Below are 23,371 nucleotides of genomic sequence, written 5' to 3' on the forward strand. Positions count from 1 at the left end.
TGTTTAAGAAGGACGAATTTCATTCATTTTTCATTTATTAAAATTTATTGATCGCCTACCACAAGGAGGCCTAGGCGATTTACAACATTAACAAACATAATAAAAACATAAAAATAGCAAATACAATAACACACGAATTGCATATGTTTCACAGAAACAGAAATAGACAATCTCATGTAAATAAAATGAATGATCAATCACCCAAAATATGTAACAGAATCCTCAAATCTGTAAAGGTATTTCTTCTGCTGGCAGCACTCTAGAGTATGTTGTATGCACGCTGGAGATGGTGCTCTTTCAATGACTGTTTGAACTTTTTTACATCATCCAAAGACCTGAGCTCAAATGGAATGAGATTCCATTGTGTTGGCGCAGCAATGGAAAAAGAGGTCTCACGAGTACTATATAAGTGAGCTTGTTGAACAGAAGGAACTTCTAGCAGATTCAATTGAGAAGAACGTAAGCATCTTACTGGTTTATAAATGCGTAGAAGGGCATTTAGCCAGTAAGAGAATTGCATCCCCTTATTCCTCAGGTGTTGCAGGAATTGGAGGTTAAGGTGACTCGGGAGGAGTCGGATAATGAGGGCGTGAATCCAGTCCTGGATGGGCTGTGGGGCTCACCTAGTGCTTTTCCCTTGCCTAAGAAGATTCACAAGTTGAACAGGGAGTGGGACTTTCCGGAAGCGGGACTAAAGGTCGGCATGGCCATAGCTAAGCTTTACCCCCTGATGGAGAGAAGACCTTGGAACTCCTGCGGGTGCCAAAGGTAGATGTGGTTTCCGCGGTGATCAAGAAGACCATCCTGGTGGTGGGGGCTGCCGCTCTGAAGGATGTTCAGGACAGCAAGTTGGAGATTCAGTTGAAGCAGATGTTCAAGGTTTCTGCTTTGAGTCTCCGTGCCACAATTTGTGGCAGCATGATGCAGAGGGCTTGTTTGTGCTGGGTGCAGAAAGCACAAGAGCAAGCCTCATCAGGGGATGTCCATACTCTGCAGTCGTCGCGCTTGGAGGCTGGAGTGGCTTATTTCGTGGATGTACTTTGTGACTTTGCGCGCACTTCGGCTAGGATCATGGTCTCACCAGTAGCGGCTTGCAGGCTTTTGTGGTTACGAAATTGGTTGGCTGACGTGGTCCAAGGCACAGCTGTGTAATCTTCCCTTTAAGGGGAAACTTCTTTTTGGGGAAGATTTGCATCAGCTGAGGAAGACTTTGGGGGAGTCCAAAGGGATCCAGTTGCCTGAGGATAAGAAAACCAGCAAGAATGATTTTCCATCTTGGTCCCATTTTCGGAAAGGCACTTAGGTTCCAGTCAGGCAAGCTCCTCTACTGGTGCGGGAGCGAAGCAGTCAGTGAGATGGCAGCAGTCCTTTCGAGGCGCCCGCAAATCTTCCAGGAACGCTGCTGGCCAAGGGACCAGTGGTGGAAAGTCATCGCAGTGAAGTCAGCATCGCCCATTCCTCTGTAGAAGTGGTAGGAGGCAGATTGTCCTGCTTTTATGAGGAGTGGGCCAAGATTACCTTGGACTGTTGGGTTCTAGAGGAAGTGAGAGATGACAACGCTCTAGAATTTTCACGCCCTGTCGGGAATCTTTTCTGGACTCCCACGTTGTTTCTTGAAGTAAGCAAGAGGCGGTGTGGGAGACTCTGCAGAGGCTGTTAAATTTAAACGTGATAGTTCCCGTCCCACAGCAGGAGCAGGGGCAGGGAAGGTACTCCATTTATTTTGTGGTGCCCAAGAAGGAAGGAATCTTTCAGCACATTCTCGACTTATGGAAAGTGAAGAGGGCCCTGAGGGTTCCGTGTTTTCAAATGGAGACGTTACAAACTGTGATTGCAGCAGTCCGCAAAGGAGAGTTCTTGGTGTCATTGGACCTGATGGAGAGGTATCTCCATAATCCCATTCGAAAGGACCATCAGAAGTTTCTTCGATTCGTGGTGTTGGGGCAGCACTTCCAGTTTTGAGCTCTTCCCTTCGGCTTGGCCTCTGTGCCACGAACCTTCACGAAGGTGATGGTGGTAGTGGCAGCAGCCCTTTGACAAGAAGGGATTTTGATATATCTGTATCTGGCAGATTGGCTCATTCGTGCAAATATGGAAGAGGATTATGTGCAGTCGCTCCAGTGAGTCATGGACACCGTGCAGTCGCTGGCTTGGGCGATAAATGTAGCGAAGAGTCGCTTAGTTCCAGCCCAGTCATTGATCTAAGGGTGCTTTTCAACACCCAGAAGGGAAGGTGTTTCTGATCCTGGACAGGTTGGCAAAGTTACAGGCGCAGGTGATGTGGCTGTTGGTGCCAAAGGCCTGGAATTTATTTGCAGGTCCTGGGGTCCATGGCTTCCACATTGGATTTGGTTCCAGAGGCCTTCACACACATGAGACCGTTGCAGAATGTGCTCTTGTCCAGGTGGAATCCATTGTCTGTGGAGTATCATGTGCTTTTGCCTCTTCTACGAGAATCCAGATCCAGTCTATTGTGGTGGCTGTCGCATCACAACCTGGAAAAGGGAATAGATCTAGAAACACCGGACTGGGTGGTGGTGACCACGGACGCCAGCTTCAAGGGTTGGGGAGCAGTGTGCCTGGGGTGGACTGCCCAAGGGCTTTTGTCAGCAGAGGAGAAGGCCTAGTCCATCAATCACCTGGAATCAAGGGCGGTCCGGGCGCTGGAAGCTTTCCTTCCCTGGATCAAAGGCAGGATGGTTCGAAAGTGGCATACGTCAACTAGCAAGGAGGGCACAAAGAGTCATGCAGTGGCTCTGGAAGCTCGGTGGTTGTTTATTTGGGCGGAGCTCTATCTCGAGGGAATAGTGACTTCTTGTGTCACGGGTGCAGACAATGTGCAGGTGGATTTCTTCAACAGGCAGCAGTTGGATCTGGGGGAGTGAGAGTTGTCTCTAGAAGCTTGGCATCGCATCTGTACCAGGTGGGGTATCCTCCAGTTGGATCTTATGGCGACATGGGCCAACGCAAAGACAGCAAGGTTTTTCAGTCGCAGAAGAAAGATTGGCGCTGTGGGGCTGGATGCTCCGTTGTATCCCCTGCGGCCAAGGGCACTTCTGTATGTGTTTCCCCTGTGGCCACTAGTTGGGCACTTTCTGCGAAACATAGTCTCATCCGGGGTCAGTGGTGCTGGTGGCACCAGAAAGGCCGCAGTGCCCGTGGTTCATGGATCTCATGTATCTCGCGGAAGAGATACCCTTCAGGTTGGCCCATCTGCCATGCTTGCTTTGACAGGGGCCCATATTTTCCGATTGGATCACTTTTGGCTTGCGGCTTGGCTTTTGAGAGGCGGCGGTTGCATCTGAAAGGCTATTCGGAACATAAGAACATGCCATACTGGGTCAGACCAAGGGTCCATCAAGCCCAGCATCCTGTCTCCAACAGTGGCCAATCCAGGCCATAAGAACCTGTGGCAAGTACCCAAAAACTAAGTCTATCCCATGTTACTGCTGCTAGTAATAGCAGTGGCTGTTTTCTAAGTCAACTTAATTAATAGCAAGTAATGGACTTCTCCGACGAGAATTTATCCAATCCTTTTTTAAACCCAGCCACACTAACTGCACTAACCACATCCCCTAGCAACAAATTCCAGAGTTTAATTGTGCATTGAGTGAAAAAGAACTTCTCCGATTAGTTTTAAATGTGCCACATGCTAACTTCATGGAGTGCCCCTAGTTCTTCTATTATCCGAAAGAGTAAATAAATTCACATTTACCCGTTCTAGACCTCTCATGATTTTAAACACCTCTATCTTATCCACCCTCAGCTGTCTCTTTTCCAAGCTGAACAGTCCTAACCTCTTTAGTCTTTTCTCATAGGGGAGTTGTTCCATCCCCTTTATCATTTTGGTCGCCCTTCTCTGTACTTCTCCATCGCAACTATATATTGTTTGAGATGCGGCGACCAGAATTGTACACAGTATTCAAGGTGCGGTCTCACCATGGAGCGATACAGAGGCATTATGACGTTTTCCGTTTTATTCACTATTCCCTTTCTAATAATTCCCAACATTGTTTGCTTTCTTGACTGCCGCGGCACATTGAACCTACGATTTCAATGTGTTATCCACTATGATGCCTAGATCTCTTTCTTGGGTGGTAGCTCCTAATATGGAACCTAACATTGTGTAACTATAGCATGGGTTATTTTTCCCTAAATGCATCACCTTGCACCTATCCACATTAAATTTCATCTGCCATTTGGATGCCCATTTTTTTTTTTTTTAATATATAATTTTTATTAATCTTTCCATTTTACAAGAGAAATACACAGTTTTGTATACTTAACTTGTGTATAGAAACTTACATTTAAATTTAAACAAAAACATAGTTTACATTCTGTGCATTCTAGAAAAAATAATTCACTAGTAATTGCAGAAATTGGTGGACAGAAATTTGAGCAGGCTATACCAAAGAAAAATCTCAAAGATAATGTGTCTGATCCATATCTTTCTTAATCCCCCATATTATACTAGGAGATACTATAGGACTAGGAGTCCAGGAAAACTCATAGCTGGTCAACCTGATTAAAAATATATCTATTGTTTTGATAGAGAACAATACATCTACAAGGGAAACGTAAGATAAACTTAGCTCCCCGCTGTGTAACTTGTTCCCTCAATACTAGAAATTCTTTTCTTCTTAATTGAGTATTTAAGGACACATCAGGAAAAATCCTAATAGGATAACCATGAAAATTTAAACTCTGATGTTTAAAATATAATCTAAGAATTATATCTCTTTGTGAAATGTCTGCAAATTGGACAACTAATGTAGCTCTTGATTTTATTTCAGTATCTGAAGACTTCTCCAAGAGTTCTGATAAATTTATATCCTCTTTCACCTCATCCTGGTTCTGTTTTCCTAAACCATAATTACTTTTAGCTTGAGTGACATAGTATATTCTGGATATCACTGGCAAAGTTATTTCAGTGTATTTCAATATATTAATTAAATAACTTTTAAACAATTCTCCGGGCGAGAGTAAATGTGTTATAGGAAAGTTTAGAACTCTTAAATTACTTCTTCTAATCTGATTTTCAATTTGTTCCAATTTTTCTATATGAATCTTCTCTGATTTAATCAAATTTAATTGTATTTTCTCCATCTCTTCAGTTTTTATACTCAGACTATTCACTGAATTTTCTACCTTCTCTACTTTTGTTTGCAGTTTTATTAACACTCAATCCCTCTTGTACCATTGTAGCTGTCACTAATTGATTTCTGCATAGAGATAATCATGTTCCCTATCTCTTCTAATGAAAATTTTTTAAATGTAACAACAGGTATCCCAGCCATTTCTTCCCCCCGAACTCCCTCCGTTCCCTTCTCCTTAGATATCACCACGGTATTCAAGTCCTCTTTCTGATTTTTTAAGAACTGAGACCCAGAGGCTATGGGTGAGTGATTCAAATTACTTAACACTCCTTGTTCATCAGGTGGTAAGATGTTCAAGCTCAGGATCTGGGAATCATCAAATTTTAATTCTCCTCCTTCTCTTCTCGTAGGTGGATCTGGTGTCGATGGGGCACCAGGGCTCAAAGATATCTCATGGGTCAGGGTGTCTAGTCCCTGCTCCTGGACTTCAACTCCAATGACCCCGCCTTCTGGTGACAATATATTGGATCTCCCAAAAAGATCTTGAATACTTGGTTGGTTTAAACTAATTACTGGGGTAGAAGTAATTAGTTTCCCTTTCCTTTTGGTATGTGGCATTACCAAAGGAGCTCAACCAGGTATATTTAAAGGAAAAATTCAAAGAACAGTACCTCAAATCCAGATCTTTGGGACACAATATAGATTCCAACCAATTCCCGATGGCTGCTGGTAAAATATATATAACTTTCCTCTGGGAATTCCGTCGTGGTCCGTCTGCGTCCGGCTAAGCCGGCAAAGCCGCACTCGCCCCTTAGGCTCGCGGCTTTGGCGACGCGCCAACGGCGAGAGCGCCGTAGGACGCCGATCTTATATGCGTCTAGGGGCTCCTCCCACCGACGTCAGAGCCCGGAAGTCAGCACAGCATGGGGGAGCAGCTGTGTAGCTTTAGCAGTGAAGAAAAGTATCGCAAGTCTCTTTTTTCAAGAAGAAAAACTGCAAGCTTCCCTCAGCTTACCCCAGCAGGTAATGTCAGCAGCCTGGATGCCCATTTTTCCAGTCTCACAAGGTCTTCCTGCAGTTTATCACAATCCCCTTGTGATTTAACTATTCTGAATAATTTTGTATCATCTGCAAATTTGATTACCTCACTCGATTCATTTCCAGCTCATTTATAAATATATTGAAAAGCACGGGTCCTAATACAGATCCCTGAGGAACTCCACTGCCCACTCCCCTCCACTGAGAAAATTGTCCATTTAATCCTATTCTCTGTTTCCTGTCTTGTAGCCCGTTTGTAATCCACGAAAGGACATTGCCCACCTATCCCATGACTTTTTACTTTTTCTAGAAGCCTCTCATGAGGAACTTTTGTCAAATGCCTTCTCCAGGCTCAGAGTCCCGCTACGTCTCTTGCGTTTGTCAGTCTGAAGGGTTTTTGAGTCACAGTATCTACAGCGGCGATTGGATCCCCTGTCTGTGGTCATTGCTCAGATTTTAGGCTTTTTGCAGGAGGGAAGTGTATAAAGGTTTGGCCTATAACTCCCTCTGCATTTAGGTATCCGCTTTGGGTTCTCTTAGGGATAAGTTCAGGGGAGGCCTGTGGCCTCTCATCATAATGTGGTTCGATTCCTGAAGGAGGTCAAGCATTTGCGGCCTCCGGTTCAGAAGGTGTGTCCGGATTGGAGCCCCAATCTTGTTCTGTGAGTGCTTTTTGGTGCGCCTTTTGAGCCTTTGAGAAGGGCAACATTGAAGGACCTGATGTTGAAGGCAGGTGGATTTCGGAATTGCGTTCTTTGTCATAGAGATATCCCTTTCTGCGTTTTTCTAATGACAGGGTTACGTTGCGATGTTAATCAGACAGTGGATAATCCGGCCTTCCTGGAGTGGTCTAAGGATTCTCCTTAAGAGAGGGAGCTGCACCTTTTAGATGTGTGACAGACTCTGTTGCAGTATTTGGAGGTCACTAATTCTTTTCAACGGTCAGATCACCTTTTTGTGTTTGGGGATGTGAAAAAAGGTGATAAGGCCTCAAAAGCCACAATTTCTCGTTGGCTGAAGGAGGCCATTTGCTCTGCTTATATTTGTAAGGGTCGCAGGATCCCAGTGGGGCTGAAAGCACATTCTACAAGAGCACAGGTGGCCTTTTGGGCAGAGTGTCAATTGCTATCTCCTCAGGAGATTTGTAGAGCGGCGGTGTGGTCCTTGCTTCATACTTTCATCAGGCATTACCGATTAGATGTGCAGGCTCAGGAGCATGCTTCCGTTGGTGAGAGTGTATTGCATGCTGGGCTTTCGGCTTCCCGCCCAGTTCAGGGGTGTTTGGGTACATCCCACTTATATGGACTGATCTAGGTATGAACAGGAAAGGAAAATTGGTTCTTACCTGATAATTTTCATTCCTGTAATACCTCAGATCAGTCCAGAGACCCTCCCCATTGCTGCCGAAAAACTGCATTTCCTGATAGTCGATGTAACGTATCCCAAAGTGTTTTTTGCAGTTTGTACATATGTTTTTGTGGTTTCTGGAGGTGAGAGGCTCCAGTGCAGAGGGTTCCAACCCTGCTTTACCTGTTTGCCCTGGAGAGGGCTTTAGGTTCTAATCTTTGGCTTGGGTACAGGTCAATACTGAGGGACTGCAGGTGGCACTCTTGGTTATGTACAAATCCCCAAAGTTTTGTTCTCTGCCTCCATCTGCTGGTAGGGATGCAAAACCTACTTGTCTGGACTGATCTGTGGTATTATAGGAACGAAAATTAGCAAGTGGTAACCAATTTTCCTTTCTGTCAGGTCGATACTGTAACGTGCGGTTGAAGATTTCCCGTCTGTAACGTGCTGGGAGCGCACAATTCGGACGCGTAAGGCGATCCAGCGATACAGTCTCCAGTTTCACGCGTCCTTAGCGCTTCTTAAAACAGACGCATAACCCTTTCCGCACGCAGCATGCATATGATATGTAAATGAACGAATTAGCTGTATAATGAAGGAATTAGCTATTCCCTCCGATACTGTGACGCACGCTCAGATTATCTCCTTTGTAACCCGATATTTTGCCGCGTCCTTAACCTGTTAGTTTACCACCTACCCTCTACTTGGTGTTAGTGTGGTGTTAGTGTGGTGTTCGAAAATTAAAACGGGAATAAAGTTTAAAAAATGGGGCTAAAACCAAAGGGAGTAAAGTGTAAAAAACCAAGGACGACCTCCATATTAACATTGCAGCGTAAGTTGTTTATATATATGTATAAATACCTGTCACTTTCCTGTCACTTTCTGAATCCCCCAGGCGTGCGGTCATTGAGGCGGCGGCGGGAGCCGGCGGGCGGATGGGTGCCTGTTCATCCAGGCAGCGGCGGTGGTGGGAGCCGGCGGACGGGTGGGCGCGTGTTCGAACCAGGCCGCGTCCAGGTGGGCGTGCATTCATCCAGGCAGAGATTGCCGGCGGCGAAAGCGGCCTCCGGAGGCCACTTTCGCCGCCGGCTCCCTCTGCCTGGATGAATGCCCGGCCCCAGTGAATGAATGCCCGTGCGATTTCGGCGCTCAAGGCGTGACGTCACGACGCTTGACGTCACGGCATGTGACTGCCTTGAGCGCCGAAATCACACGGGCATTCATTCACTGCCGGCGGGGGCCGTGCATTCATCCAGGCAGAGGGAGCCGGCGGCGAAAGCGGCCTCCGGCTCCCTCTGCCTGGATGAATGCACGCCCACCCGGCCGCGGCCTGGATCGAACACGCGCCCACCTCCTTGATTTCATCAGTTGTGGATTGTAATTTGGATAGCTGGTCTTCTAGAGCCACCAAGACTCTTTGAAATAGTGAGTATTACTTCATGCATCCATTGCAGGTTGTGGCGATTCCACCATCTTAGAATCAGGCAGATGTCCCTTTTCTCGTGTTGTTCTAACACACTCCTAACTCTCTTTCTGATCACGAGAGTCCATTCGAGACCAATGTGCTTTGGCAATAATAAATCTACATCCAGTTCACCATTATCATGTCCGTGTATCAGTTTAAATAGGGGGGGTCCCCCGAAACTCACCACCATACGTGTGCTCAGACATCTGCCATTACCTTAAGTCCGCTTATTTTTAAGATAAGTGATTTAAGAAAAATGATTTTGGAAATTATTTTAATGTAATTTTGAGGTACTTAGATTTTTGGGAATATAAGCCTTTTCAACATAACCCCAGTGCCTCCTCTCTTCCCTCCCTCATTCCCCGTGCATTTCATTCACTGCCGGCGGGGGCCGTGCATTCATCCAGGCAGAGGGAGCCGGCGGCGAAAGCGGCCTCCGGCTCCCTCTACCTGGATGAATGCACGCCCACCCGGCCGCCTTGAGCGCCGAAATTGGGAGGAGAGGAGAAGGGACTACCGTAGCAGGCCCGAGCCTAGGATTGCCCGTCTCTCCCCTCGCTCTCTTGCTACTTTTTCGGGTTTTTTTTTTTTGCTTCGGGAGGAGGGGACAGGACTGGGGCTGCACCGGAGACCGGACGCGGCCAGGGCAGGTGAGCGGGGGCTGGGGGAAAGTTTGCCGAGCATCGGAGAACATAACTGTCCACTTCCTAGTACCTGTCATTTCAAATGTCATTTGAAATGACAGATACCAGCGTGGCCGTGAAGCGTTAGGCCCGCGAACCCAGGATACTGTATAGGCGCTCTATACAGTAAAATGGGTTGCGCGGGCCTAACGCTTGCCTAACGCTTCACAGCCGCGGCATGCATTTGCATGCAATTTGAAGAGAGTATCGAGTGGTAAGTGAAGAGAACTGTGCGTGCGGGGAACGAGGGTGCGCCTGACACTGCCGCACTGTTTCTACCGCGGCCTTAGAGTATCGATCTGTGTGTGGGTAAATGGACCCCCAACACGGATGTTTCATGAAAAACTGCGTCGGGAAGGACCTTACATCAAGACTTCTAAATAGTTTGGTGAGAAAAGCTGAATTGCTGCTTTATAGTTAACTATCCGACAGCTTACAAATGAGGAGGATGACAGAAACTGGATTGTTTTGTGACACATCTTAGAGAAGCTAAATAAATGACTGTATGTGATTGAAACATTGGTGGAAATTTGGAAGTTCTTTACCTCTGTGTTGATGAATGATTATAATTAGGAACTACAGATTTGATCAATAAATTGAACATGTGTTCAAGTCTGTAGCAACACTTTCTTTTTACCTTTTTTGATTGCTTCCATTAATTAAAATTCATTAACGTGCAGTTTCCATTAGAAAAGAAGAAAAAACCATAAGAAAATATTTGTATGTTTTTTGAATTAACTAAAGACAATTAGTAAATTCAGTACTCATCATCATATTACAATTGTGTACAGTGTTCAGTTTCATTTGGAAAGACATTTCATATTAAACAGTATAGATATAAGACCATCTGCTGTGTGTGTGTATGTTGGAGATAGAGGAATCCCAGGAGTACTGCAGCAAAAGTTTAAACAATACCTTTCCTTAGTCCCAAAACATAAACAAATATTGCTCATTTCATAGAACCTTTTGATGAAACTTTATGAATGTTTTTGAAGTACAGTTTGTGGGGTTGTGTTTTTTTTGGAAACAGTATAATTCATTTGAAGTGACTCTATTACAGAGCTGTTTCATTTTGCAGAGTAGCCCTATTTGATTGCCTGGCCATGTTAGTATGCATTCATGATGAGGTACTGTCGTATAATCTTGCACTGTATCTGGTAACCTCTTACTTTTCCAGGACCCTGTGCGACAACCTGAGAAGAGAGAGAGATAGAGCAGTGAGCGATTTGGCCGAGGCGCTTCGCAATCTGGATGACATGAGAAAGCAAAAAAATGATGCAGTGCGTGAGCTGAAGGAACTAAAGTATGTAAAAGCTTGGCCTAGGTTTACCTTGGCATTTTGGCACTTGTTTCACAACATGCTACCCATTTTTAACTAGTAACTACAGTAGTGGAAAGCTCTACATATGACTGTCAGTCAATCTAAAGTAGCTCCTTTAAAACAATATACTTTCAGGCTGATGCAATACATTGCGCACACTGGTTATAACCCGTGGTTGGACGAGCGTTTTGGATGCACGTCCACAACCCCTTATGCTATAAGGGGATTAGCGCATCCAGAATGCGCGTTCACCACCCCATCCCCCCACCCCTGAAACTAATAGTGCTCATCACATGCAAATGCATGTTGACGAGACTATTAGCTATTTTCTCCAATGCAAAAAAAAAAAGTGCGTCCAACGCGCACATTTTTACCCTCAGAAACTAATACCTACCCGGAGCAGGCGTTGCTTTTTGGGCTGCTCAAAAATTATACAGAAAATCAGAAAATACTGCTTTTCTGTACTTCCTCTGGCTTAATATTGTGACAATATTAAGTTGGAGGAACAAAAGGGAGGAGAACCTTTATTAAAAAAAAAGTGTGCCCACGGTCAAGTTAGGAAGAGGGACGCTTAATTAATAAGCATCCATTTTCCTAACCTGCTGACAGCCACTTCGCCCAGGAGCCTACTAGGGGCACACAATTTCCCCTAGTGCCTCCATTTTACCATGGCAGCTGATTTAAATATTAAATCAGGAGCCCCAGAGAGATTGTTGGCGCGTGTTAGAGCAGGCACTCAATCATGAGTCCCATTCTCCCCGCGCAGATATTGCATCGGCCTAAGAGTACATTAAAGGCTTGATTTGCTGAGCTTTTTTTGTTCCTAGGTACAGAATGGGAGAAAAGCTTTAATAAACAGGCCCTGAATGTGCTAAGCTCATAGTTACAATATTCTGGCCTCATAAAGATTATCGTATTATATCTGAATTCAGTGGTGCATACAAAAAACAAAACCAGTATTGCTAGGTTGTGTACTCATAAGTGATGTTTCCCATTATTCCTATACTCCACCAAAGGCAGTGGTCTCAGACTCTACCTAGGCTTCCCCTCATTTTTGTCCTGTCCTGCAGAAGGGCAGAGAAAATAGAGGCTTTTGTTACATACAACTGGATTAAAAAGAGCTTTCAAAATTTTAATTCACAACAAAATCAAGGAAGTGATTGATAGCTACATGATACTGGCTCACTATAAATATTTTAGACTATGCATCTAGATATTAATCTTAAAGCACTATGGTTGGTGATAGAGTAATGATTTCTGGTTAACATGCTCTTTGATAAATGCGTGGACTGGGTAGACCAAGTGGTCCTTTTCTGCTAACATCATCTATTTTTCTATGCTGTCTACACTGTTTGCAATGTAATGCCAACAGAGAAAACTTGTTCTTCTGATAGAATAATTAAGGGGTCTGTTTTGTGAATAAACAGACTTCAAGCATCATCCAAATGGGAGTAATTCTACAAACACTATGTTGATTTTCAATTTTGTCTACAACTTAGAAATTCAAACATACTGAGCTACTGAAACACTTATTTCTCTTCTCTTTTAGAGAGAAGATGGAGAACCAGTTGGAAAAGGAAGCCAGATTTCGACAGTTGATGGCCCATAGTTCTCATGACTCAGCAATAGATACAGATTCTCTTGAATGGGAAACTGAAGTGGTAGAGTTTGAAAAAGACAGAGTAAGGTCATGGTGACATTTTTAAATTCATGGTACTGTTGATTGTAGTTTTTTTGTCTTACATACCTATTTAGTTGCTTAAGTTAAAGGAAAACATCAGTCTCTTGTGTCTACCTCTAATCAGATTCGTTGAGAAGCTATGTGTGGTGAGCCAGAGGAAGGCTACTACTTTAACTCAATTTCTGAGATAATTAACATTTGGTCATGGCCTATGATCACAAGAGGGTAGCAAGCCCAGTGAAACACCTGGAATGTGCCCCTCCACTTTGATTCGCAATCCAAAAATCACTCGGACTTCTTAAAAGAGATGCAGCTCATAATGTGCCGGACTCCTGCTTTTGTAATTTCAAGAGTGACGGAATATGTTATGATCATAATGTAATCATTTCACCAGTAAAGTAGGATAGGGTGCTAACCCCTCACCTCATATTGTACAGGTTCTCGATCTCAGCCAAAAGACATCGAGGAAAACACCTCAGCTCATGTCTGTCTGTGCCTTTTACCCATGATCTATGCACAAAGTTTCAAAGGGAAAGTATATAAGGTCTTTCCCTTTGAAAATTGCCATAAGTACAAAGTAAGTGTAGTCACTTAAATCTGCTTTTTGTATGGGTAAAAGTTTGCTTGAAAAGAACACACATGGATTGGAAAATGCAGTCTGTGTACTTTTCTTCCCCTACACAAACACACCCCCAGGAGCACTTCCTGTCAGTGCAGCTTAAAGTACATGGGTTATGGAACAACATGTGAAGTTTTATTTATTTTCAGGGTGAGCAATTTTTTTGATAGTCAATTTCCATGAGTAAAATGCTTTAAAAATGTGCTGCTCTTATCTTAGCTAAACAGGACTGACCCTTAGAGGATGAGGGGCCCTGGGGCAAATCTTCCCCAATGAGTCTAACCCTACTTAGAGGTTGAAGATTTTTTTTTTTTTTTTGGGGGGGGGGGGAGCAGAGCCCCTTATGCCCCCAGAGAGACTAGGGAGGAGGGGGCATGGCAATGCTCATATTGGTGACCAGTGCTTTAGATACCCCATTAAGGTGCCTGGATGCTTTGGCAGCCCACATGGCTTCCACACTAGCTTGCCCATTTCTTTTTTTTTATACCTGTTTTTATAGGGGTAATGCTTTTTTAAGAGACAGCCTGAGAAAGCAAGGCTCTGCCAGCCCTGAAGTTTATTTCTAATTGGCAGCTGAAGCAGGAGTTCTGGGGAAACCATGGGGTTGCGAGCGGGTATGAACCCAGAAGAGACAGCCAGGTCATGGTGCTGTGAAATCATCCCTGCGGGAGGAAGGGAAAAAGAGGCTGTGATATTGGGCCACAAAGATGTCCAGCAAAGGAGAGGATAGCAATAGGAGCATGGTGGACAACTGCCATAGCTATCCCACACTGTCTTTCCCAAAGTGATGGGAGGAATGCTACCGTGGGGGTGTGGGGCCTGGGGTAGTTGTCTGATTTGCCCCACTCTCCACCTAAAAGGTCAGCCCTTTAGTTAAAAAGAGGCCATGAATGGCATACTTATCCAACCTGTTTAATGCATCCTCAGTATGTTATAATTTTGGTTTGAAAGAGAACACAGGGAAACTAAGGTAAACTGTATAATGGTAAGAAATAAATCATCCATCCTTATATAAATATGTACTGAACGCAAGGTTGGCTTTTGATGAGTATGACCTGTTTTGGTCACACAGGGCACCAGTATCCCTTCCTAGTGCAGTTGCAAAACAGCTGCCTGTTTTCTGCTACTGTCTGCCAGGTCAGACTTGTTGCTGCAGCCCCAGGGCTGAAGAGTGGTTGCTGGCCTTCAGGGCCCAAGACAGGTACTGCTTACTTTGCCATGGCTCTTAGGGAGTGATGGATTTAGGATTTTGTTGCCCCTGATACTGACTGGTACTGTTGCACCTCCTGTACTCCCCCCATAAAGTCAGTCAGAAAGGAGTAGGTCTAAGGTACAACTCTACAGTTTATTCTGGCAGCTCAGAGGTAGGTTCTGTGACGCCAATTTGAAAATTCTGAAGTACATTGAGAAACACTTCCATCTTTTATATTTCATTATAAACCTTGCATGTGTCTATATAATTTATTTTCCTTTTTATTGGTTGAAGAAAAGGAATATGAAGTAATACAGGGAGGAGCTCTGAGGTGGGGGGAGGGTGAAAGGACCAGGGATGGGGAAAGGAAGGGAAGAGGACCAGGAATAATAGGGTAAGAAAGCAGCAAATCATTGTTGCCATGCCCTCCCCTCTAACCCAATTTTTGGTGCCTTAGGCACAGGCCTAGTATGCCTGTTGACAAAATCAGGCCTGCCCACAGGACTGAAGAACAATTTGATGCTTCTAATGATAATTCCTGGGAGAGCCTGTGCTGTTGCATCCCCCTCCTCCCCCCCTCCCTACCAGATACTACACAGTCTAACACACAGAAGAGTGGTACCCATGATCGTTGCCTCTAACTTTAATCTCCTTCCACTTGCACCCCCTTCTTCCTGCATAATTTGGTTCAAACAGCAGATCTGAGCAGGAGGGAGAGAAGTAAGCAGCAAGCGAGAGAAGTTAAAATTCCATCCACTACCTCTGCTCTCTTGCCTGTTAGGTCATGGGGGAGGGGGATTGAGAGGAAGAGAAGTTGAGGGAAAAGAGGGAGAAGGATAGAAGCTCATGGGTTGGAAGGTGAAGGAGAGAATGGAAATGAGAGAAGTATGGAGGGGAGGGGGTTGGAAAGGGAAGATGAAAGATGAGAGGAGTATGTAAGGTAGAAGGGAGGGGATGAAAATAGAAGTGGGTTGGAAGGTGAAGGAGAGGAGGAATTGGGGGGTATGGCAGGTGAAGGGAAGGATGGAAGGTTAGGGGTGTTGTAAGTTGGGGGAAGGGTGTTTCAGAGAACAAGAAAGGGATGGGGAAGGACAAGGGAGCCAGATAGAGATGGTGAAGGGAGCAACCTAACAAGGGGGGAGAGGGTAATAGAGGAGAAAATTAAGGCATTGTAGGGTTGATATAGGTAAAACTGGAGGGGGAGAAGGAAGATGATTTTATAGTGAGGCAGACAGAGAAAAATGAGATGACAGAAAGATTAGTCAACAGTGTAGGGAAGGAAATGATAGGAGAGAGAGAAGAAATGGGAAAAGGACAAGAGACTCTGAAAAAGGAATTAGTAGACAAACAGGAAAGAAGAAAATGAGATGAGAACAAAAGTGATTAGAAAAATGCAATGTCCTGACAACAAAGGCAAAATAAAAAATAGTTTATCCCAGGACAAGCAGGATGCTAGTCCTCACATATAGGTGACGTCACTGACGGAGCCCTATTGCGGGAAAACTTCTTTCAAAGTTTCTAGAAATTTTTGACTGGCACTGTGAGGCCACTGAGCATGCCCAGCATGCCATGATATTCTCTGCCACAGGGGTCTCACTCTAGTCTTTGTTTTTCCGCGCTGCTGTAGGAATCGCGGAGACAGGAGCCCTGTGAGTTTTTACTCACTTCTGACTGAAAAGTCAATTATTCTCAAGTACATTTTTCCCATCGGGATCTCACTCTTTGTTCTCACCGGCCGGTGAGCAAATCATACTGTTTTTACTGCTGTAAAAACAGATAATTTTTCTCTCAAAATTCTCCGTTTTCATCGACGGCTGTCGATACTGTCATGGCATCGGGTTTTAAAAAATGCCGATTTGTAATCGAACCATGTCAGTCACAGACCCACACCTAGAGTGTGTGTAGTCTGCTTAGGAGAAAAACATGGCATTTCTTCCTGTCAGCAATGTCAGGAAATGACTCCGAAGGGAAGGAAACTGAGGCAAGAGAAAATGACTCATCTTTTTCACTTACAACTCATTCCTTCACCTTCCACATCGACAAAATCATCTCCAGCAGGTGTTACAAAAAAAGTACTTCTCAAAAAACGTCGAATGGAAGGATCGGGGGATCAGGCATCGCCGACACCATCAACAACATCGATAAGGTCAGTAACAGAAGTGCGGCCTAAGCATAAGCATTGGCATCGTCATACCCAGTCACAGTCGTTAGCCCCTTCCCAGGGAGAACAGAGTGTGAAACGGCATAAAAATAAAGATACACCGCTGCCGCCTGGGCCTACACCAGTAACACCAGTACAATCACCGGGGGAACTATCATCTCTTCCTCCACTGACGCCAGCCGTTCCATCCATTCCACAGGACTTGTCTACACTGATTAAAGAGGCGGTCATACAAGCCCTAAAAGATCAACTTCCGGTGACCAAGCCGATGCCGGAGACGTCCACTATACCGGTGACGTCACAGATGCAAGTAAATTTACCGATGACAAAGGCAGTATCAGTACCGGTGACAACACCGATGCCGGGGGAAACCCCGATGCCAGTGATGTTGATTCCACTGATGTCCTCGATTCCATTATCGAGCCCAGCGTCGATGCCTTCTATCTTCTCAGACACTAGACCAACATCGATGGTTATCTTGGTTCCCATACCGATGCCCATTTTCACCATGGCACCGACACAGACAAAGAAAGGTAAAACACCGATACCTACAAAGAAATCATCAAGACACCATTCTCTTCGATGCAAAAACCTTCACCAGCAGTGCCACCCCATCCTGAACCTAAAGAATTGGCAGAGTCAGCTCTTCACTCGATAATAATGAAAAAATATCAAGAATTATTGGATTCTTTTCCATCAAATCCAACAGAGAATAATCCAGAGGATTCGTCCTTTACCAGGACCTTCTGGCATTTCTCTCCCTCCAAGAGCAACATCAAAACCGCAAGGCTATGATAATTGGAGTGATACTGCCTCAGACACTTCATCAGAAGCTTTTATGTCTGACCCATCACCACTGCATCCCAGAAAACAATCTCCTCCAGAGGATTTCACTTTCAACTCTTTTGTACAGGAGATGGCAGACTCAATTCCTTTCAACGTGGAGACAGAGCAAGACACCAGGCACCAAACCTTGGAGGTATTACAGTTTGTGGATCCTCCAAAACAAATTGTTGCCATTCCCATACATGATGCTCTCTTGCAATTACAGCATCGCCTATGGGAACATCCCCGTACTGTCCCAGCAGTAAATAAAAGAATGGATAGTACTTATCTGGTACAACCCACTCCTGGATACCAGAAATCACAACTTCCCCACCACTCAGTAGTGGTGGAATCAGCACAGAAAAGATCTAAAAGAACAAGAATTCATTCTTCAAAGCCCCCCAGGAAAAGACCACAGATTCCTGGATTCCTTGGGTCGTAAGGTATTTCAAGGGTCCATGTTAAGCTCTAGGATTTCGTCCTATCAGCTATATATGACCCAATACCAGCGGAATTTATGGAAGCAAATTCAAGAATTTGTCCCTGCTCTCCCTGACCAATATCAGGAGGCTGCCCAGACCATTATCAACAAAGGTCTGGAGGCGGGGAAACACAAAGTCCATGCAGCATATGACGGATTTGAAACAGCCTCCAGGATAGCTGCCTCAGGTATCAGCACTAGGAGATGGGCATGGCTTAAGGCCTCAGATTTTCGACAGGAAGTTCAAGAAAAACTGGTAGATCTTCCCTGCCTGGGAGACAACCTGTTTGGGTCTAAGGTCCAAGATGCAGTGACTCAGCTTAAAGAGCACACTGAGACACTAAGGCAACTATCCTCCCTTCCACAGGATCCTCTTGCACACTCTGGACGACGACCTCCACGTAAGGAAACTAGGAGACCTTTTTACCGTCAGCGACGGTATTACCCTCCGGCTTCTAGGCCTCAGCAACAGCCCCAGCCAAGACAACAGAGAACAGCTAAGCCTCAACCTGCTCCGCAGACAGGACCTGCTACTGGATTTTGAAAACATCTCCAGAGAACTCGGCCTTTTCTGCAATCCTTATCCAGGATGATCGAGGGGTTAAAGGGGCACTTAGAGAAGATAATCCTTATCCAGGATGATCGAGGGGTTAAAGGGGCACTTAGAGAAGATAAGGCCATCGCGGAAAGATTAAATGATTTCTTTGCTTCGGTGTTTACTGAAGAGGATGTTGGGGAGGTACCCGTAATGGAGAAGGTTTTCATGGGTAATGATTCAGATGGACTGAATCAAATCACGGTGAACCTAGAAGATGTGGTAGGCCTGATTGACAAACTGAAGAGTAGAAAATCACCTGGACCGGATGGTATACACCCCAGAGTTCTGAAGGAACTAAAAAATGAAATTTCAGACCTATTAGTAAAAATTTGTAACTTATCATTAAAATCATCCATTGTACCTGAAGACTGGAGGATAGCAAATGTAACCCCAATATTTAAAAAGGGCTCCAGGGGCGATCCGGGAAACTACAGACCGGTTAGCCTGACTTCAGTGCCAGGAAAAATAGTGGAAAGTGTTCTAAACATCAAAATCACAGAACATATAGAAAGACATGGTTTAATGGAACAAAGTCAGCATGGCTTTACCCAGGGCAAGTCTTGCCTCACAAATCTGCTTCACTTTTTTGAAGGAGTTAATAAACATGTGGATAAAGGTGAACCGGTAGATATAGTATACTTGGATTTTCAGAAGGCGTTTGACAAAGTTCCTCATGAGAGGCTTCTAGGAAAAGTAAAAAGTCATGGGATAGGTGGCGATGTCCTTTCATGGATTGCAAACTGGCTAAAAGACAGGAAACAGAGAGTAGGATTAAATGGGCAATTTTCTCAGTGGAAGGGAGTGGACAGTGGAGTGCCTCAGGGATCTGTATTGGGACCCTTACTGTTCAATATATTTATAAATGATCTGGAAAGAAATACGACGAGTGAGATAATCAAATTTGCAGATGACACAAAATTGTGCAGAGTAGTTAAATCACAAGCAGATTGTGATAAATTGCAGGAAGACCTTGTGAGACTGGAAAATTGGGCATCCAAATGGCAGATGAAATTTAATGTGGATAAGTGCAAGGTGATGCATATAGGGAAAAATAACCCATGCTATAATTACACGATGTTGGGTTCCATATTAGGTGCTACAACCCAAGAAAGAGATCTAGGTGTCATAGTGGATAACACATTGAAATCGTCGGTTCAGTGTGCTGCGGCAGTCAAAAAAGCAAACAGAATGTTGGGAATTATTAGAAAAGGAATGATGAATAAAACGGAAAATGTCATAATGCCTCTGTATCGCTCCATGGTGAGACCGCACCTTGAATACTGTGTACAATTCTGGTTGCCGCATCTCAAAAAAGATATAATTGCGATGGAGAAGGTACAGAGAAGGGCTACCAAAATGATAAGGGGAATGGAACAACTCCCCTATGAGGAAAGACTAAAGAGGTTAGGACTTTTCAGCTTGGAGAAGAGACGACTGAGGGGGGATATGATAGAGGTGTTTAAAATCATGAGAGGTCTAGAACGGGTAGATGTGAATCGGTTATTTACTCTTTCGGATAGTAGAAAGGCTAGGGGACACTCCATGAAGTTAGCATGGGGCACATTTAAAACTAATCGGAGAAAGTTCTTTTTTACTCAACGCACAATTAAACTCTGGAATTTGTTGCCAGAGAATGTGGTTCGTGCAGTTAGTATAGCTGTGTTTAAAAAAGGATTGGATAAGTTCTTGGAGGAGAAGTCCATTACCTGCTATTAAGTTCACTTAGAGAATAGCCACTGCCATTAGCAATGGTTACATGGAATAGACTTAGTTTTTGGGTACTTGCCAGGTTCTTATGGCCTGGATTGGCCACTGTTGGAAACAGGATGCTGGGCTTGATGGACCCTTGGTCTGACCCAGTATGGCATTTTCTTATGTTCTTATGTTCTTAGAACTACCAGTGGGAGGCCGTATATCCAAATTTTACAACAATTGGATTCCAATAACATCAGACCAATGGGTTCTGTCGATAATATCTCAAGGATACCAACTACATTTCCTTTCAATTCCCACAGATTTTCCTCCGAGTCATTCTCATCTCAACAAAAATCACATACTTCAACTACAGATAGAATTATCCACCCTTCTGATAGCCAGGGCTGTAGAACCAGTGCCCTGGTCTCAAAGATGCAGAGGATTCTATTCCCGTTATTTCCTCATTCCAAAGAAAACCGGAGGCCTTCGTCCCATCCTAGACCTCAGAAATCTCAACAAATTTCTGAACAAGGAAAAGTTCAGGATGGTTTCTCTAGGCACCATGCTTCCACTTCTTCAAACAGGAGATTGGCTTTGTTCTCTGGATCTTCAAGACACTTACGCTCACATTCCAATTTTTCCCCCTCATCGCAAGTATCTACGCTTCATGGTGGGTCAACAGCATTTCCAATACAGAGTTCTGCCATTCGGACTTGCCTCTGCTCCCAGAGTTTTCACCAAATGTCTGGCAGTAATAGCAGCACACTTGCATAAGCAAGGTGTCCATGTGTTTCCATATCTAGACGACTGGCTCATCAGAAGTCAATCTCAACAAGGAGCTCTAGCTTCTCTGAGTCGCACAATTACTGTACTCCATTCCATGGGCTTTCTCATCAATTATCAAAAGTCCTATCTTACTCCATCTCGTCTGCTTCACTTCATAGGAGCAGAACTGAACACCATCCTTGCAAAGGCCTTTCTACCCAAGGATCGAGCAGAAACACTGTCCCCTGTTGGCAAACTCGATTCACTCAAAGAAACAAACAGCTCATCAGTTTCTAACCTTACTAGGCCACATGGCCTCCACAGTTCATGTAACTCCTATGGCAAGGCTCGCCATGAGAGTAACCCAATGGACATTAAGATCTCAATGGATCCAAGCCATTCAACCATTACATTCTCCAATTCAAGTAACCTACCAACTACGTTCCTCTCTACTTTGGTGGGTAAACAAGGACAATTTGCGCAAGGGCCTACCCTTCCAGCAACTGGTCCTACAAATAACGTTAACTACAGATGCATCAACCTTGGGTTGGGGAGCACACATAGACACTCTCCAAACCCAGGGTACTTGGACAAAACTCGAAGCAACATTTCAAATCAATTTCCTGGAGCTTCATGCTATACGTTATGCGCTGCATGCGTTCAAGTACTGCCTTTCACACAAGACTGTTCTCATCCAAATGGACAACACAGTTGCCATGTGGTACATCAACAAGCAAGGAGGTACGGGCTCGTATCCCCTTTGTCAAGAAGCTGCACAGATTTGGGGCTGGGCCCTGAACCACTCAATGTTTCTCCGGGCCACTTATCTGGCAGGCATTCACAATGTAGTGGCGGATCGACTCAGTCGTCAGTTCCAACCACACGAATGGTCCCTGGATCCCTCAGTGGTGACCAGGATATTTCAGCGTTTGGGACAACCAACAATAGACCTCTTTGCATCACATCTGAATCACAAAGTGGACAAATTCTGTTCTCTACACAAACAGAAGAACCAGCCAGCCAAGGACGCCTTTGCTCATCCTTGGAACTCAGGCCTTCTATATGCGTATCCTCCAATACCGCTCATAACCAAAACTCTAGTAAAGCTACAACAGGACAAGGGGTCCATGATACTCATAGCCCCGTATTGGCCTCGACAAGTATGGTTTCCCACACTTCTAGACTTCTCAGTCAGGGATCCCATTCGCCTGGGTGTAGCTCCCACTCTCATAACTCAGGATCAGGGTCGGTTGCGCCATCCCAACCTCCAATCCCTATCCCTGACAGCATAGATGTTGAAAGCTTGATTTTACAACCACTCAACCTTTCAACCAATGTATCTCAAATGCTTATAGCTTCACGAAAACCTTCCACACAAAAGAATTATTCTTCCAAATGGAAGAGATTCACTTTGTGGTGCAGACAAAAGAATATTGATCCTTTTACTTGCCCCACTACTTCTCTACTAGACTACTTATACCATCTTTCAGACTCTGGTCTCCAGACTTCATCTGTCAGAGTACATTTAAGTGCAATCTCAGCTTACCATAACAAGATGGAAGATGCACCTATATCCTCACAACCTCTTGTCAGTAGGTTTATGAGAGGTTTAACTCAAATTAGACCACCAATTTGGCCTCCAGTCACAGAATGGGACCTGAATCTGGTTTTAACAAGACTAATGCGTTCTCCTTTCGAACCCATAGATACCTGTGATCTTAAATTTCTCACATGGAAGACTCTTCCTCATAGCCATTACATCAGCTAGAAGGGTTAGTGAGTTACAAGCACTTGTCACGTACTCACCCTATACGAAATTCCTACATGACAGAGTGGTTCTCTGTACACATCCAAAATTCCTCCCCAAGGTAGTTACGGAATTCCACTTGAACCAATCCATAGTTTTACCCACATTCTTCCCAAGGCCTCATTCTCACCAAGGAGAAAGAGCCTTACATACCTTGGACTGTAAGCATGCACTATCTTTCTACTTAAACCGCACTGCACTCCACAGGAAATCCAATCAGCTCTTTGTTTCCTATGATCCAAACAAACCGGGTAAAGCAGTGGGTAAACATACTCTATCCAATTGGCTAGCAGATTGCATACAGTTTTGCTATGAAAAAACTGGCCTTCCTCTCCAAGGGCGAGTAAAGGCACATTCACTAAAAACAATGTCAACTTCAGTAGCACACTATCGTTCAGTGCCAATCCTTGACATATGTAAAGCAGCAACATGGAGCTCTCTTCATACCTTTGCAGCTCATTACTGTTTGAACAAAGAAGGACGACAAGATTCAGCCTATGGCCAATCTATCTTAAAGAACTTGTTTCCAGTTTAATCCCAACTCCTTCTACAACCAACCTGCTGTGATTTTTGGCTGACTCATTTCCAACAACAATA

At 44.5% G+C, this 23,371-nt stretch overlaps 1 protein-coding gene across 2 annotated transcripts in view; it reads left to right on the forward strand.

Annotated features, from left to right (window-relative positions):
• The window catches only part of DLG5 (discs large MAGUK scaffold protein 5), a 469,022-nt gene that overhangs the window by 223,163 nt on the left and 222,488 nt on the right, over positions 1-23,371 (forward strand). For both annotated transcript variants that reach the window (XM_029609514.1, XM_029609515.1), the window contains 2 exons: positions 10,807-10,932; positions 12,500-12,632. In XM_029609514.1, the coding sequence (XP_029465374.1) occupies positions 10,807-10,932; positions 12,500-12,632 (259 nt within the window). The remainder of the gene's footprint in view (positions 1-10,806; positions 10,933-12,499; positions 12,633-23,371) is intronic.

The sequence above is a fragment of the Rhinatrema bivittatum genome, chromosome 7 (assembly GCF_901001135.1).
Source record: "Rhinatrema bivittatum chromosome 7, aRhiBiv1.1, whole genome shotgun sequence".
Lineage (NCBI taxonomy): Eukaryota > Metazoa > Chordata > Amphibia > Gymnophiona > Rhinatrematidae > Rhinatrema > Rhinatrema bivittatum.